Below are 18,105 nucleotides of genomic sequence, written 5' to 3'. Positions count from 1 at the left end.
ACACTCATCTCCAGGTCAGAGGTCACTCTTTCAGGGATGAAGATGTTCACATCCTGGACAGAGAGGAACGATGGTTTGAGAGAGGAGTAAAGGAGGCCATCTTTGTGAAAAGAAACCGTCCATCATTAAACAGGGGTGGAGCCTCCAGGTTCAACTGTCCCCCTCTTACAATGCTGTGATTGCTAGTATCACTCAGCCCTCTGTGAACAGTAAACAGCCATCAGTGTGTTAATGATCCATTGTTAGGCTGATGGTCCTTCTTGAGCATGTGAGCAGCTGGTTTTGGTTGTCAGCAGCAAAACTGGTTGATCCACCCTGAGAAGGTGCTATTTAAGAGACTGAGCTGAATACAGCACCTCAGACTGAGGAAGTCTCTTGGATGAGAGACGAAACGTTTCTACATTTTTTTGCTTTGTTTTGTTTTTTTGAATGTCCAGAGGACCAGATTGAACTTTTTTGAACAGATCTAATGTTTTATTTTTCCTAGTGGGACAGCTTACGTATTGGTGGAAGGAGGCAAGAGTATTACTCAAAGTGGCATGGTTAAAATCCCCAGAAATGAGGAAAAATGCATCTGGGTGTTGAGACAGTAGCTCCATAGTCATGTTGAATATAGACACACGCACTGCCTCAGCACCAGCCTTCGGAGGTATGTAGACGCAGAGCGTGATGACGTGTGAGAACGCACGTGGTATGTAGTAGTTAATTAAACTAAAGAGACTTGTTTGACACAAAATGTGTTGATGAAGGTGAAAAAGACGCACAGTGTTTCTGAGAGTGAGGCACATAAGAGAAGAAATGGACCATCAATGAAAGTTTATTCATGAAAACGTTCTGAAAAAGCTGAAAAGGTTTAGTTTGTGTACAGTATATCCATTCTTACACAAATCTCCAGACCTTTCCTAGCAATGCAAAAGAAAAATATTTCAAACATCCTAACAGTTACAAATAATTTATCAGTTAATATTGTCCGAGGTGCTCAAACTATTAAAACATGTCTCCAGTTTCAGTACATTTTCCTCAGACTTACAGCGGAAATAAACCTTTTAAGTTAGAATCCATCTTTGAAGTGATTCGAAACGATAAGCCGTCGTATTTGTTTCTACTGTAACTAAGAAAATGTTCAGTCCTCACTTTATAAGATAATTTAAAAGTCTCTGAAGACACTTTAAAACCACACACGTCTTTCATGTTGAAATTTTAATATGTTTTTGTAAAGTTTGTGAATATGTAACGTAAGAATTAAAATAAGAGATTATAAAGGGCGCTGCAGATGGATGGACTGAGCAGCACCGGCAGACGGAGGACATTTTGCGTCTACATGACAGAACAGCACCGGCAGGTTTCCTGTTTGGGCGTTTGCGTCTCGTTCCCTGGGCTCCTTGCAGCTGGGCTCAGTGTCTCTGCAGAGACTGGACTTGTTGTTGGCTCTGCTGACCCGGCGCTCGTGGTGCAGGCCTGGACTTTGGTCAGCAGCGGCTCCTGTTCACTGACGTCGGCCTCGTTCTTCTGCTTCTCTGGGGGTTCAGTCAGGGGCACCTCTTGGAAGTGACCCAGATGACAGGCAGGCTCTTCCACTTTTACTTTTTCTACAGGAGTTCCTGAAGCTTCATGTTTGGTCGGAACCTCTGCCTCTGGACCCAGAGTGGAGGCTGGAACCTCAGTATAGCGTGGAACCAGAGCCCTCGTGGCGCCCTCTGCAGCACAGGCTGGTGACTGCAGCGCTTCCACTTTAGTTTTTGGCACTTCTGCATTTACGCTCAACTTGATGTTGTCTTTCTCTTTGGCTGTTGGTGGTGCTTCTACGGATAGCTCACATGCTGCATGGTTCTCTGGTTCTGGTAAAGGTTCTGGAGTGGTTTCTGTTGTTACCACCTTCTCTAAACTCTCTTCTGCTGCTTGTCCTGACTCTGAGTGTGGAAGAGAGGCTCTGTCCGCATCCTGCTGGTCGTCCTGAGAACAGAGCTCCTCAGGGCCATCATCTGTGATGAACACGGGTTCTGCTCTCATCACCAGAGTCTCATCATCTGTGGTGATGTTTGGACCTGGTGCTGCTTCGGTAACACTCATCTCTGGCACCAGTTTAATGCCATCACCACTCTCAAACACATGGACGGGCCCATTCTGGTTCAGAACACTCAGCTGTGAATGGTTGGAATCATGGTTTGCTTCCAAACGCCCCTGAGCGCTGGTGAGGAGAGCTGCGGCCTCATCCTCGGCTGGGCTCTGGATTTCCTTCATGTCATCGTCAGAAGCTTCTAAAGAAACAAAAAAAGTGGGAGCGAAGGTTTTATACTCAACATCACAGACGTCACTCGTTTCATTTATAAAACCTTCAGTGAGTTCTGAATATTCAGTGGGAAAATAACAAAACTGTTCAGGTTTGTGTAAATTCATCCTTCAACTTGATTTAGCACCTGCTGTGTCTCACAGTGTCTCTGTCCTCGTCTCTGTCCTCATGTATTAAATTAAAGGCACATTTTATTTTTCCAGTAATAAACATCTACACTGCACTTGGTCTTATAGAGGGTTCAAAAATGGACAAATACTGTATATTAATAAAACAGATAAACTCTCAAAAACAAACAATAAAAGGTTTGAAGCCACTACATCAATTTTAGGCCATGTTGTGTTAATGATATCAATTTATCATCTTTAATTTAGGCTTTAGTTTTGAATTACAACTATAATGTCTCTGTAATCATTTTATATTGTTGTTCGTTAGACATTTTGATTCCAGGCACTGAATGCACTTTTAATATTCTATCAATCGTTTGTGTAGAAATTTTCCACTGAGATAATAAATGGTCAACTTTTCAGTTCTTATTGTCCTTCATAGCAAAGCCAACGTGACAAACGTCAAAATCCAAGATGGCTACCACCAAATTCTAACTTCACTCGATGAAGACGCTCCTCTGAAAAAAAGTAATCAGTCAGTAGAGATTAGCTCCTTGGTGTTACGTACTTTAAAGCAGGCATCTAGAAAGCTGGAAAGAAAATGGCGCTCTATCAACGTTGAGGAATTTTACTTATCCTGGAGAGATAGCATGCTAACGTACAAAAAAGCTCTCCGTAAAGCTAGAACTTTATATTATTCGTCTTTAATTGATGAGAATAAAAATAACCCCAGGTTCCTTTTCAGTACCATAGCTAGTCTAATGAAAAATCCTCTCAGTTGAACCATGTATCTCTAAAACTATAATCAATGATGACTTCATGAGATTCTTTATAAATAAAATTATTTCAATTAAGAGAGAAAATTCAAACCATCCTTCCTTCTACTATCTCTAGTCCCCTGTCAAATGAGGCAACTTTAAAAATGTCACTACAACCTGATTTATGTTTGGACAGTTTTTGTCCTGTTGAGCTCTGAATTGTCAAAAATAATAACTTCATCAAAAACCATCCACATGCCTGCTAGATCCCATCTCAACCAGACTGTTTAAAGAGGTATTCCCCTTAATTAATAATAACGTCTTGGATCTGCTTAATTTGTCTCTAAAAAATGGTTACGCATCACAGAGCTTTAAGATTGTTGTAATTAAACCTTTACTTAAGAAACATAACCTTGACTCAGTAATCCTAGCCAATTATAGACCTATTTCTAATCTAACTTTCATCTGAAGAATTCTAGAGAAAATATCCTGATGCATGCTTAATAATGTAGTGAAAATAGTTGCAGGTCAGTTGCGTGATCATTTACAATGAAATAATCTGTTTTGAAGAGTTTCAGTCAGGGTTTGGAGCTCACCACAGCACTGAATCTGCACTGGTGAAAGTAACTAATGATATTCTCATGGCCTTTGACAATGGACAGGTGTAAATACTTGTTGCTGTTGTCCATTGTTGTCATCATTCTTTGTTGAAATCAGGTCTCTCTTGTAAATGAGTCCTTGAGGCTCAATGGGATTTACCTGTCTAAATAAAGGTTGAATGAATGAAAATACTGGTCCTGTTAGACCTCAGTGCTGCATTTGATACAGGTGATCACAATATTTTACTACAGAGGCTTGAATATGATGTTGGGATTCCAGGAACGGCTCTAAAATGATTTAAATCATATCTATCTGATAGATTCCAGTTTGTAAATGTAAATAATGAATGTTACTTAGACTACAAGCATGTCTTAAAGACATAAAAACATGGATGACCCTTAATTTTCTCCTGTTGAACAGACAAGACTGAGGTTTTGGTTTTTGGACCTGAGCACCTTAGGAATGAATGTTTCAGTCTTTCTCCCTCCTTAGATGCATTAATCTGTCCTCCAGCTCTAATGTTAAAAATCTTGGTGTTATTTTTGATCAGGACATGTCTTTTATCCCCCACATTAAAAACGTTACTAGAACCTCCTTCTTCCACCTGCGTAATATCACTAACATTAGAAACATCTGATCTAAAGATGATGCAGAAAAACTGGTCCATGCATTTGTCACGTCTAGACTGGACTATTGCAACGGTTTATTATCTGGGTGTCCCAATACTTCTTTAAAACGTCTTCAGTTGATCCAAAATGCTGCTGCCAGAGTCTTAACTGGAGTTACTGGGAGAGATCATATCTCTCCAGTTTCAGTTCTATTTCGTATAGGCTACGCCCTTTAAGGCTATCGCTAGTGGGTTTATCCCTTCACGTGCACGCAGCACTGAAAACTTTAGTCCACACCCACCTGCTGAGTGGGCCTCACCCCCGGTCCATATAAATTACGGTGAGACCGTGTAATCGGCTCCCATTTTTTCTTCAGTCAGCTAGCTAGCACTGTCAGAAGAACAAAGAAGGAAAAGATGTCCAGCTTTGACCGGAAAAACTTTTGCTAAGGATGCCTGCGTCTCTGCCATGCCAACCGCCTGCCATCTTGGTGAGCTCTTCCTCCCCGAGAAGAAGCAGAGACGAGCAGCCTTGTTCAAAGTAAGTGCCGAGGAGTGTTTTTCCGTGGCGGGCCGCTACCCGCTGGACGTCGCCATCGCCTTTTCTAACGTGTTTTCCTTGCGGTGAATCGGAGGATTCCCTCGAAAAAGGTGATGTGGGCAGCAGCTCCGCTGAGTGTTTTATCCATGGCAGGACGCTACGCACAGGACGACGCCACTGCCTTTCTTTGATGCAGAGTCACGTAGTGAATCGAATGATTCTTCCATGAAAGGCGATGCTAGAAACAACCTCGCTGCCCCTTCCCTCCTGGAGAGCATAGTGACGGAAGAGTGGTCGAACAGATGCTCAGCCAGCTCGGGTCTTCCCACGTCGGCGACCACACCGCTCCCAGCCGTCGGCACCCTCCTCTCGGAGCTGTCCGGCATAATCCAGGAGGTTGCTAACACAAAGGGACTTTCCGTCGCTCGCCTCCCTCCGTCCTGATCGGATGATCAGGCGGGAAGGTTTGGCTCCACCCCGGCTCGTCGCCCTGATTCCATCTGGCCTTGCTGTCCAGCTGTGACGTCACATTGGAACGAGGCTGCAGCTGGGCCCAGCAAGCTGAAGACATCTGTCTCCACCTTCACCTCCATCTCCAGAGTGGAGGATTTTACCGATCGGTGTTTTTCCCTTGGTTCTCCCCCCTGGAGCCAAGTCTGGCAGAGGCGCTTGGGGCAAAAGCTTCCAGGATGGACCGGCAACCTATCCCTCCAGGAAAGCATGACCAGAGGGTGACAAAGCTCTCCAACCGAGCTCACCAGTGCACATCCCAGGCGGTCGCGGCGAAAGACATCGCTCTGCTGGTCTACAGCATCTCAAAGAGGATGGAGGAAGCAGACCTGCTGGAGGAGATAAAGAGCTCTCTCTGTATAGCCACTGATGTCATCTTAAACATGTGCGCCACCTCTGCAGTCTGCCTGTCCCGCATGCAGCCCAGATGACCATGATCCAGAGGACCACCTGGCTCCGCCTCTCGCCATCCTTGTCCAAGAGGCTGCAGAAAGACCTGCTGGAGGGCACCATCACCCCAGAGGCGCTGTTCGGGGCCAACTTCAAGACCATCCTTGAGAAATTGAAGAGGTCCGAGGAGGTCTCAGAGATTGTACACCATCTTGTGACATCACAGTCCTCCTCCCGCCCCTCCGGCCGCTGGAGGGATTTGCCGGGTGGTATTTTGCTGGTTTTCTGCTGGACTGGCCCTCGTGGTGTCTTCATCGGTGTGGGGGAAGTGTACCTGTGTCCCCCAAACTGGACCAGAATCAAACCGAATCGAGTTTGCTGTGGGGGACTTCGTCTTCAACAGAGCCGGTCTCAGCTTCAGTGAACAGTCCGTTACTTTTAACGAAGAACTGTCCACCTCCGTGGAATCGCTGTGTTCACCTTGAGGAGACGCTCTGATGCTTTGAAGCGCCGCCGAAACCGGACCAGAGCTGAACCGGGCCAGGGCCAAAATCAGCCTCTTCGCCTCTCATGCTGTTGGAGCGCCTGAGCCAGACTGGAGCGGAACCGGACCGGACTAGTGACAACTTCAGCCTCAGCCTCTCTGGTCAGTCTCCTAGTTTTCACCGGGGGTGCCTCTCGTGCTGTCGGGTGCAGGGGTGACGTGCAGAAAAGCGGAGGAGCTGCGCTGCGTGGTGCTCGATAAAAGTTCGGAGTTTACATCAGAGTTGCTGCAGGCCTCCATCCAAACTCACCTGGATAATAATTATTTTATTCCGGATCACGCTGTTGTCTCCTGTTGACCTGAAACGAGCTTGGATCATGCCTTTCATTTCAGGAAGATTTTCTGGCAGCTCGCTCTGCTATTTGCTGCGAATTATCAGTTTCTGTTTCTGCCTGTTGATTCTGGACCCAGCTTCTGTTTCCCATGGGAGCATCCATCCATCTTCGCAGGGGGGCCGGAGCCCCACTCAGCCAAACTCAAACTGCAGTTGGGCCACCTTGTCAGGTTTGTTTACCCATTTGATTTGTGACGTTTTTGGTCTGAGACTTTTCTGCACCATTCATATTATTGTCACTATTTTCAGATCTCAGACTATCTGGAGTCACTGAATCTTGTTAATACACCTGGATCTGCCCATCACTGCAACTTTCACTGTTTTTGGGTTCTGAATGATCGCATCTTCATTAATGTTTCTCATGGGTCAATTATGGGGGCTAAGTGTCACACTACTAACTCCTGTAATTACACATCAGTCACAAAAAACTCAAGAAAATGTCTGATAATAATGTTGTTACTGCTCTCAGGGATTCAGCCCAACTCTGGACCTCCCCACTATTTATAAGACACCAAATGACTTTAAAAATGTGTCAGGACTTCATTTTCTACATGTAAATGCATGTAGCCTTCTGAGAAAACTTGATGCCTTGAAAATTCTGATCATTTCTTCTGGGGAAGATGTAATCTTCATCATTGAAACCTGGCTTAACAAATCTGTAATGAATACCGACCTGGTAATCAATGGATTTAACATCTACCGCTGTGATCATAAAAAAAAAGGGGGGGGGGGGGGGTGTCATTATTTACATAAGAGATTCTCTGGTTTCTAGTCTTGTGTCTTCTAAAACAATTTCAAACTAGTTTGAAGCCTTAGCTGTAAACATCACGTTGAATGGAGGCCAGATTTTATCTGTAGTCTGTTGTTATCGTCCCCTCCCTGGGCTGCCACCTTACCGTAGTGGAGGGGTTTGAGTGTCCCAATGATCCTAGGAGCTATGCTGTCAGGGGCATTACGCCCTAGTAGGGTCACCCATGGCAGACAGGTCCTAGGTGAGGGCCCAGAATAAAGTGCAGCCCAAAGACACAGATGATGAGAAAAACAAATGGACTTAATGTTTCCTTGCCCGGATGTGGGTCACCGGGGCCACACTCTGGAGCCAGGCCTGGAGGTGGGGCACGCGGGCGAGCGCATGGTGGCCGGGCTTTTACCCATGGAGCTCGGATGGGCACAGCCCGAAGAAGAGACGTGGGTCCCCCTTCCCATGGGCTCACCACCTGTGGGAGGGGCCAAAGGGGTCAAGTGCAATGTGGGATGGGTGGTGGCCAAGGGCGGGGACCCTGGCGGTCTGATCCTCGGCTACAGGAGCTGGCTATTGGGACGTGGATTGTCACCTCACTGGTGAGGAAGGAGCCTGAGCTGGTGTGTGAGGCTGAGAGGTTCCAGCTAGAAATAGTCGGACTCACCTCTACACATGGCTCTGGCTCTGCAACCAGTTTCCTTGAGAGGGGCTGGACACTCTTCCACTCTGGAGTTGCCCCTGGTGAGAGGCGCCGAGCAGGAGTGGGCATACTCATTGCCCTCCAACTTGGTGCCTGTGTGTTGGGGTTCACCCCGGTGAATGAGATGGTGGCCTCCCTCCACCTACATGTGGGGGGACGGCTTCTAACTGTTGTTTGTGCTTATGCACCTAACGGCAGTTCAGATTATCCACCCTTTTTGGAGTCCTTGGAGGGGGTACTGGAAAGTGCACCTCCTAGGGACTCCCCTGTTCTGCTGGGGGACTTCAGAGTCAGAGTCAGAGTCAGAGTTTCTTTATTGTCATTCGCACCTCATGTGGTACATGTGGTGGAGCGAAATTATGTACACGGGGTCCCAGTTACATCCAACAATAAAATGTATAAGAAAAACAGTAATAACATCTAAGATATGAACTAAGAAAAACATCAACTAAATATACACTGCTCATTCAATGCTCATGTGGGCAATGACAGTGAGACCTGGAGGGGTGTGGTTGGGAGGAACGCCCCCCCGATCTGAACCCGAGCGGTGTTCTGTTGTTGGACTTCTGTGCTCGTCATGGATTGTCAATAACGAACACCTTGTTCAAGCATAAGGGTGTCCATATGTGCTCTTGGCACCAGGACACCCTAGGCCGCAGTTCGATGATCGACTTTGTCATTGTCTCATCTGATCTGCGGCCACGTCTTGGACACTCGGGTGAAGAGAGGGGTGGAGCTTGTCCACTGTTCACTACCTGGTGGTGAGTTGGCTCCCATGGTGGGGGAGGATGCCAGTCAGACCTGGCAGACCCAAACGTATTGTGAGGGTTTGCTGGGAACGTCTGGCAGAGTCTCCTGTGAGACGGAGTTTTAACTCCCACCTCCGGGAGAACTTCGAACATGTTTCGGGGGAGGTGGGGGACATTGAGTGGACCATGTTTCGTGCCTCTATTGTCGAGGCGGCTTATCGGAGCTGTGGCCGCAAGGTTGTCGTGCCTGTTGCGGCGGCAACCCTCAAACCCGATGGTGGACACCGTTGGGGAGGGATGCTGTCAGGCTGAAGAAGAAGTCCTATTGGGCCTTTTTGGCCTGTGGGACCCCGGAAGCAGCTGATGGGTACTGACAGTCCAATCGACAAGCAGCTCGGGTGGTCGTTGAGGCAAAAACTCAGGCATGGGAGGAGTTTGGAGAGGCCATGGAGAATGACTTCCGCAAGGCTTCGAGGAGATTCTGGTCCACCATCCAATGTCTCAGGGGGGTAAAGCGGTACGCCACCAATACTGTTTATAGTGGGAGTGGTGTGCTGCTGACCTCAACTCGGAATGTTGTGGGTCGGTGGGCAGAATACTTTGAAGACCTCCTCCATCCCACCGGCACATCTTCCACTGAGGAAGCGGAGCCTGGGGACTCTGGGTTGGGCCCTCCAATCTCCGGCGCTGAGGTCACCGAGGTGGTTAAAAAGCTCCTCGGTGGCAGTGCCCCAGGGGTGGATGAGATTCGCCCCGAGTTCCTTAAGGCTCTGGATGTTGTAGGGTTGTGTTGGCTTACGCGACTCTGCAATATTGCGTGGACATCGGGGGAAGTTCCCCTGGATTGGCAGACCGGGGTGGTGGTCCCCCTATTCAAAAAGGGGGACCGTAGAGTGTATTCCAACTACAGGGGAATCACACTTTTAAGCCTCCTTGGTAAGGTCTATTCGGGGGTTCTGGAGAGGAGGGTCCGTCGGATAGTCGAACCTCGGATTCAGGAGGAGCAGTGCGATTTTCGTCCTGACCGTGGAACACTGGACCAGCTCTACACTCTCAGCAAGGTCCTGGAGGGTGCATGGGAGTTTGCCCAACCGGTCTACATGTGCTTTGTGGACTTGGAGAAGGCGTTCGACTGCGTCCCTCGGGGAACCCCATGGCGGGTACTCTGGGAGTATGGGGTACCGGGCCCTTTGATACTGGCTGTTAGGTCTCTGTATGACCGGTGTCAGAGCCTGGTCCGCATCGCCGGCAGTAAGTCGGGCTTGTTCCCTGTGAGAGATGGATTCCGCCAAGGTTGCCCTTTGTCACCGATTCTATTCATAACTTTTATGGACAGAATTTCTAGACGCAGCCAAGGTGTTGATGGGATCCGTTTTGGGGGCCTTAGGATTGCGTCTCTGCTTTTTGCAGATGATGTAGTCTTATTGGCTTCATCAGATCGTGATCTACAGCTTTCGCTGGAGCGGTTCGCAGCCGAATGTGACGCGGCCAGGATGAAGATCAGTTCCTCCAAATCCGAGGCCATGGTCTTGAGCCGGAAAAGGGTAGAGTGCCTTCTCTGGGTCAGGGAGGAGGTCCTACCCCAAGTGGAGGAGTTCAAGTATCTTGGGGTCTTGTTCACGAATGAGGGAAAAATGGAGCGTGACATCGATTGGCGGATAAGTGCAGCGTCTGCAGTGAAGCGGGCACTGTACAGGTCTGTCGTGGTGAAGAGAGAGCTAAGTCAAAAGGCGAAGCTCTCAATTTACCGATCGATCTACGTTCCTACCCTCATCTATGGTCACGAGCTTTGGGTTGTGACCGAAAGAATGAGATCTCGGATACAAGCGGCCGAAATGGGTTTTCTCTGCAGGGTGTCTGGGCTCTCCCTTAGAGACAGGGTGAGAAGCTCGATCATCTGGGAGGGACTCAGAGTAGAGCCGCTGCTTCTCCACGTCGAGAGAAACCAGTTGAGGTGGCTTGAACATCTGTTTAGGATGCTTCCTGGACGCCTCTCTGGTGAGGTGTTCTGGACATGTCCCACCGGGAGGAGGCCCAGAGGAAGACCCAGGACACGCTGGAGGGACTATGTTTCCCGGCTGGCCTGGGAACGCCTCGGGATTCCCCCGGAAGAGCTGGCCTAAGTGGCTGGGGAGAGGGAAGTCTGGGCCTCCCTACTTAGGCTGCTACCCCTGCGACCCGACCCCGGATAAGCGGAAGAAAATGGATGGATGGATAGAAGCTCTTAGGATCGTTTAGATTTTTGATGGTTTGAGATAAATAGTAGTTTGGCACATCCATTCATGACTTCATGGTCTCTGACAGCTTGGCTGAATAGGTGATGGTTTACAGTTTTATAAGAAAGAATAAAGACAAACATGTTTTGTTTTGACAACAAAGACATCAGTAAAAGACAAAAATATGTTTTCTAATGTATTATTTGTTTCCACAGATTGTTATCCATCACCTGATCTCGTTGCCTCCTTTTGTCCATTCTGCAGGTCTTGGACTTTCTCTGATGGTTAGGAAACGGGAGACAAAAGAATGATTTAAATAAACTGCTGCAGAATATCACAACACTGGTTTCAGTAAAAACACACTAAATATAAAAGTGATATAAATCAAAATGTTTACTCTTACATTTTAGCTATATAACATATTTTATTCCTCATGATTTTTCCTCATTTTATGTTAGCATGTCTGACATTAAATTGCCTTCATGAGTTCATGACGTTTTTTGAATTGTTGTAAATCCCCCAAAAAGTTAAAAACAAAACAACTGGACTTTATTTGTAACTGAAGACGTTTCTCACTTCTCGGTCGAGGAGCTTCCTCAATTCAATGAAACTAGGAGTGTGGGATTAATTCCCATTGAGCTTCAAGGACTCGTTTACAAGAGAGACCTGATTTCAACAAAGAATGATGACAACAATGAACAGTTATAAAAAGTCATACTCCAGTTTTTTTTTTTTTTAAACAAAAAGGATAGCTAAAAAAAGTAACAAAAAACAGCAAGAATCTAAGGCGAATGTATAAAACTAAAAACAGGAACATGTCTGCATTGGTCCCTGCCAGGAGTCCAACAGATTCTTAAAGCCACTTAGAGAGGTCAAAGGTCGAGAGCGTCAGATCTTTTTACAAGATATTCCAGGAAACAGGAGCGGAGTAGGAGAAGGTCCTTTTGTCTAGTTCAGTCCTCACTGAGGGAACACTGCAGGTAATGATGTCCTGAGAGCGCACGCTGTAGCTGCACTCACACAGAGACATGTAGGAGGAGATGTATGAAGGCAGCAGACCAGGAAGTGATTTAAAGATGAAAATGTACCAGTGGGAGAGTCTGCGTGAGGTTAATGGTGACCAGTTAACCAGTGAGTACTGGGTGCAGTGGTGGGTACGGTAGTTACAGCCAGTTTTGAATCTTAGTGCACCATGATAGACAGCATCCAACATCTGCAGCATCCAACATCTGCAGCATCCAACATCTGCAGGGTTCTTGTAGGAGCGTTCATGTAAATAATGTCACCGTGATCAATGGAGGGAAGGAAAGTTACAGATATAAGGCGTTTTCTAGCATTCAGAGTTAGAAGAATTAGAAAGAGTTATTAGTTTTGTTCTGTTACTTGAAGATTATTATCATTGAACTATGTTTGAAAAAAGGGGCAGATATAATAAGATTTTTTCTTCTTTCTGCTGCCTTTCATTTTAAATCTCTTGTATTTTTTTAAAGTTTATGAAATTGTTTTGTTTTGTTGTTTAAAATGAATAAAGTTTATACCATAGATCTGGGCCTGAAGGCAGACTAACATTCATGTTTTGGTCTGTGGGAGGAAACCCGAGTACCCGGAGAAAACCCATGCAAGCACAAGAAGAACATGCAAAGTCCACGCAGAAACACCCCAGGTCCAACCGGGGATTGAACCCAGGACCTTCTTGCTGTGAGGCAGCAGTGCTAACCACTGATCCGTCGTGCTGCCACGTGTGTATTGTTAGTATTTGTTGTGTTCTTTATGGTTTTTAGCACTCAGTCTGGCTGAGATCATGCATTTCTACATTGCTGTATTTTTATTTAGATGGAAAACAATAAAATATAGTTGAGGTCAGTTGCAACAAATAAGGCATCACTGATACATTTGATATTTTTTTAATTAATATTTGATCATATTATAACAAAAGCCCAACTTGTTATAATGGTCATGGTTCATGGCAGCAGCAGAGAGCAATGAGTCATGCATGTATGGCAGATAGGTTTGTCATAAATTGTGAGGTTTGAAATTATATGGAAAGTCATTTGGGTGTTTTTCCACTACCCCTGAAAATGAGTAATTTTTCCTCACTAGCACACTTGTTGCTGTCTTTCACATTTCATTTATTTTGTGTTTTCACTTTGGGAGGTGTTTTTTTATTTTACTGCTTTTTATTTTTAAGTAAAACAAAATGTAATTATTGAAGCAAACTCTGTTTTCTTTTCTTTTTTCTCCAAACTTAAAAGAGCTTCTTTCAGCTTTAGAGTCCATCACACGTTCAGTTTGATATGTGCCTGGAGGAAAACGTTTGGATGAGAAGGACTTTATAAAACGTGGACGTGTTTTTCAGTTAGTGACGATGCCAGTTGCTGCCGTAGACCTCCGTTCTTTACAGCTTGTCTGAAAAGTTAAGAAACAAAACTCATCATTTGTGTTCCTTCACCCTGAGCTACGAACCACGTCATGACTGTTACACCCCCTTACACGTGGAAGATAAGGGGAGAAATGTCACCAAATCTGAATCCTACGAAGCGATGCACATCATTAAAAGCTGCACGCTGCCACCTGCTCGTCTGCAGCCGATAACGTGCGAAAAGACACTGAATAGAAAACAAAAGTGTTAAAAAAAACAGAGTCCAGATGGACGGCAGCAGCACTTCGCTCTGCAGTTACATAAATCCTGGATTAAAGCTCCTGAGATTACCTAGATTTTCTACAAACATGGTAAATTCAGCTTTGGTTCTTGTGAGTCAGCTCACCTGTTGCAGCCTCGGCCAGGTGTACAGCTTCCTGCGGAGTAAAAGCAACGAGAGGAATGAAATGATGTGCTCCTTGAAAACCTTGAGGACAAAACACATTTTTCATCTAATGTATGAAATGTTTCCTTTGTAACTTTAAAGCTGCACAGAATTAAAACGTGCGTATAGAAATGAGAGGCCAGCATCATGTGTGGGCACCAGGGGGAGGGAGTGAGGTGGAAACTCTCAGGAAACATCTGCTGTGTTCCCACTGACTGCAGTACCTCCATGAAGAAGACCTACTGTGACAAAATCATCTACATGGATGTGTAGCTTTGTGCGTTTGTGAAACTAAAAGTTCAAAATAGATTCAAACTCTCCTCAGGTTCTCAGGTTCTCAGAGACAGTCATGCCAAGAAAAATAACCAAATTATTAATAAAGCATCTTCTCCCTCCCAGTTATGTGTTCATCACTGAATGATGTGAAGAGGAGACGTGACCGCTGCTCACTGACTGAAGACACCAAGCTCTGTGCTGTTCATGCAACAGGACCACGTGCACTCTGAGCTTCTGCTGCTCCACAGGAGGTGCTACATTAAAGGAAGGCATTAGAGGAGGTGCATCATGCATGGCTGACAAGGAGAAGACGAGGAGAAAACGAGAAGACGAGGACAAGATGAGGAGACGAGGAGAAGATACCATACCATTTTATTTATAAAGCACTTAAAACAGCTACAAGACCAACCAAAGTGCTGTACAGACAGAACAACAGGTAACACACAAAGCAAAATACTAAATGAGGTAAATCAGAATATAGACATAAAAACGATGCAGATAATGACGACAAACCACTGTGGAGCATACAGGATCAAACACAGATCATCTGGTGTTGAAAGCTACTGAATAGTAGTGAGTTTTTAAACAGGATTTGAAAACCGAGAGGGAGGGGCCTGTCTGACAAGCAGAGGTAACTCGTTCCAAAGTCTTGGTCCTGCTACAGAGAAGGTCCTGTCACCTCTGCACTTAAGACCAGTTCCTGGAACTGTGAGGAGCAACTGGTCCGCTGACCTCAGGGAGTGTGGTGGGACATACGGTTGTAGCAAATCAGAGAGATGGGGGGGGGGGGGGGGGGACACCCTGTTCAGTGATTTGTAGACATACATGAGTATTTTGAACTGGATTCGAAGGTGAACTGGTAACCAGTGCAGTGAGGCTAAAACTGGTGTAATGTGCTCTCTTTTGCCTGTACTGGTTAAAAATGGGGCTGCTGCATTCTGGACCAGTTGTAGTCGTGCAATGGAGGTCTGACTGATACCAAACAGGAGAGAATTGCAGTAATCAAGCCTAGATGTAATGAATGCATGTATTACTGTCTCCAGGTTCTTTTTGGACAATATGGGCTTCAGTTTAGACAGCCGCCTCAGTTGGAAGAAACATGATTTAACAATCATGTTTACATGATTGTTAAGTTTCAGGGAAGGGTCCATTATCACGCCCAGATTAGTGACTCTTTGTTTTTCTGACAGGGTTAGAGCGGAGAGGTCGATGCAGTGGTTTGTGATCGTGTTGTTGGGAGGGAACAACATGACTTCAGACTTCTTTTCATTGAAACTTAAGAAGTTTAAAGCCATCCAGTCCCTGATGTCAGCCAGGCAGTTGAGCAGCGGTTGAATAGAGCATGTACCATTGTGTCTTAGGGGGAAGTAAATTTGACAGTCGTTGGCGTAGAAGTGGAAGGGCATGTTGTGTTTCTGGAAAATAGCACCAAGCGGCAGCAGGTATAAAGAGAATAGGAGGGGACCCAGTATGGACCCCTGCGGAACCCCCCTTTTAAGATCTGCTGCTGCAGAACTAAAATCTTTGATGGAGACACAAAAGGATCTGTCAGTGAGGTAAGAGCTGAACCTATTGAGGGCTGACCCTGTGACGCCCACCCACTGCTCCAACCTTGCAATGAGGATCTCATGGTCGATGGTGTCAAAGGCGGCTGTGAGGTCCAACAGGACAAGCAGCACAGAATCACCGGTATCTGTGAATCTGAAGATGTCGTTAAAGACCTTCAGCAGGGCAGTTTCAGTGCTGTGGAGAGGTTTAAAGCCAGACTGGAAAAGTTCTAAGATGGCGTGATCCTCCAGGAAGCACTTCAACTGGGACTCGACTATTTTCTCCAGTAGTTTAGAAACAAATGGGAATTTGAAGACAGGCCGGTAGTTGGAAACGACTGAGGGGTCAAGGTTTGTTTTTTCAGGAGAGGCTGGACAGCAGCATGTTTAAAGGATTTTGGCACCACGCCAGTGGATAAACTACTGTTTACTATGGCAAGAATGGACGGACCTAGAGTTGGAAACACCTCCTTTAGTAGTCGAGGGGGGACCACATCAAAGGGGGAACCAGAAGGTTTCAAGCTGCACATGACCTGCTCTAGAGAAGATAGAGTGATGGGTTCATAATGGTCAAAAGGAGCTACAGATCGAGGTGGGATGGATGGGTCATGAGTTGGAGGGGAAATGAGAGCCCTGGTGGTCGCAATTTTTTCCAAAAAGAAATGTAAGAAGTTGTTGCACAGCTCAGTCGAGGCTTCCAGAGGTGATGGTTCAATGAGTTGGAGAACAGAGTTTAGGGTGGAGAAGAGGACACGTGGGTTGTGAGAGTTTCAGGTAATTATGTCAGAGAAGAATTTGGATTTAGCAGCTTTTACTGCTTTCTGATAACGGCGCCAACTCTCTTTAAGTATCTGGAAAGAGACCTGCAGCCTGTCTTTCCTCCACTTTCGCTCCGCCCTCCTGCACTGCTGCCTAACGGCCTTGGTGACGTCACTCAGCCAAGGTTCTGCTCTCAGTTTTGATTTTCTAGTTTTAACAGGCGCAACATGATCCAGAGTCTTTAAGCAGACAGAGTTGAACTGGGATGTCAGCTCCTCAGTGGTGGTGAGAAACACCGGGGGCTGAATGATCATTTCAGAGTTATAAACATCTGTGAAACGTGCGGCAGTGAAGTGGTTAATAGTCCGGCTACTACGTGCAGGAGCGCACGGCTTAGGAGTTAGATGGGGGAGGGTGAACTCAAACCGGACTGGCATGTGGTCTGAAAAAACATTATCACCAATAACAAGATTATTAACAGTCACATCATGAGTTAAAACAAGGTCCAGTGTATGTCCACGCTCTTGGGTGGGACCGTTTACATGCTGAGTTAAATTAAATGAGTCCAATAAATCTAAAAAGTCTTTAACCAAGGGCTTCTCAGGACAGCACACGTGCAAATTAAAGTCCCCAATAATGAAAACATGCTCATATTTTGGTGTGATTTCAGCCAAGAAGTAAGAAAACTCATTTAAGAAATCCTTAGATCGAGGTGGGCGGTAGACGAGTGCAAATAACGTCTGAGGTGAATGTCCGAGTTCAAAGACGCTCAGCTCAAAGCTGGCACAGTAAGCCAGGATGGGCAGTTGTTTATAGTCAAAAGTTGATTTGAATATTGTTAATAATTCACCACCTCGCCGGCCTGATGGCCGCAGGGCGTTAAATTACAGACTGTTCGGTGGCAACAATTCCGTCAAGGCGCTGGACTCACCCTGAGACATCCAAGTCTCTGTGATGCAGAAAAAGTCCAACTCGTGCTCTTGAAAGTAGTCCCTGAGGATAAAAGTTTTGTTGGTAACAGATCTTGTGTTGACCAAACACATCCGGATACTGTCCAAGGTAGACCCAGCTGCGGTGGAGGGAGCATGCGCCATTGGCCTCAGATTTTCGATAACAGACCCTCCAGGTTGGCCCATGCGCCATGCTGGCCGACAACTCCTGTTGTTTACCTGGTTTGGACGCACGGGAAGCTGGCGATTGAAATCATGACCACCAGCTGAAGAGGAAGATGCTGCGCGCAGGGCTTTCAGCTTTACCAGCTGGCCAGCGCATTTTCCTCGGCGTCTGGAGCGATATCTCCGGGTAGGCAGGTGAGGAGCGCAGGGAAGGTAAGCTGGCACGTCCGCCAGCAGCGGGGGAAGGGGGGGTCCAGCGGTACGCTCGTATTGATCTAAATAAACGACATCGGCGGCACAAAATCGAAGATCCAGAAGCTGTAGTCGATCATACACCAGCAGCGAGTTTATGTCCCAGATGAAAAACTAACAAAACACAAATAATCCAAACACCATCAGCAGAGGTGGATTGCAAGCCATGTACACGGGCACCATCTTACTGGAAGATGAGGAGAGGACGAAGAGAAGACGAGGAGAGGACGAAGAGAAGACGAGGAGAGGACGAGGAGAGGACGA

General features: G+C 46.3%; 1 protein-coding gene across 1 annotated transcript in view; it reads right to left on the bottom strand.

Moving 5' to 3' along the window:
• Window positions 1-1,317: 1,317 nt before the first annotated feature.
• The window catches only part of palm3 (paralemmin 3), a 103,033-nt gene continuing 86,245 nt past the window's right edge, over window positions 1,318-18,105 (bottom strand). Inside the window, exons 6-8 of the mRNA XM_037697758.1 lie at window positions 13,854-13,884; window positions 11,319-11,366; window positions 1,318-2,258 (exon numbers count right to left, since the gene is read on the bottom strand). Coding sequence (XP_037553686.1) covers window positions 1,318-2,258; window positions 11,319-11,366; window positions 13,854-13,884 — 1,020 coding nt within the window. The remainder of the gene's footprint in view (window positions 2,259-11,318; window positions 11,367-13,853; window positions 13,885-18,105) is intronic.

This window comes from Nematolebias whitei, chromosome 3 (assembly GCF_014905685.2).
Source record: "Nematolebias whitei isolate Nwh7 chromosome 3, NemWhi1, whole genome shotgun sequence".
In the NCBI taxonomy this organism is placed as follows: Eukaryota; Metazoa; Chordata; class Actinopteri; order Cyprinodontiformes; family Rivulidae; genus Nematolebias; species Nematolebias whitei.
The sequence above is the reverse complement of the archived record's forward strand: the minus strand, read 5'-3'. Positions and strand labels throughout refer to the sequence as shown.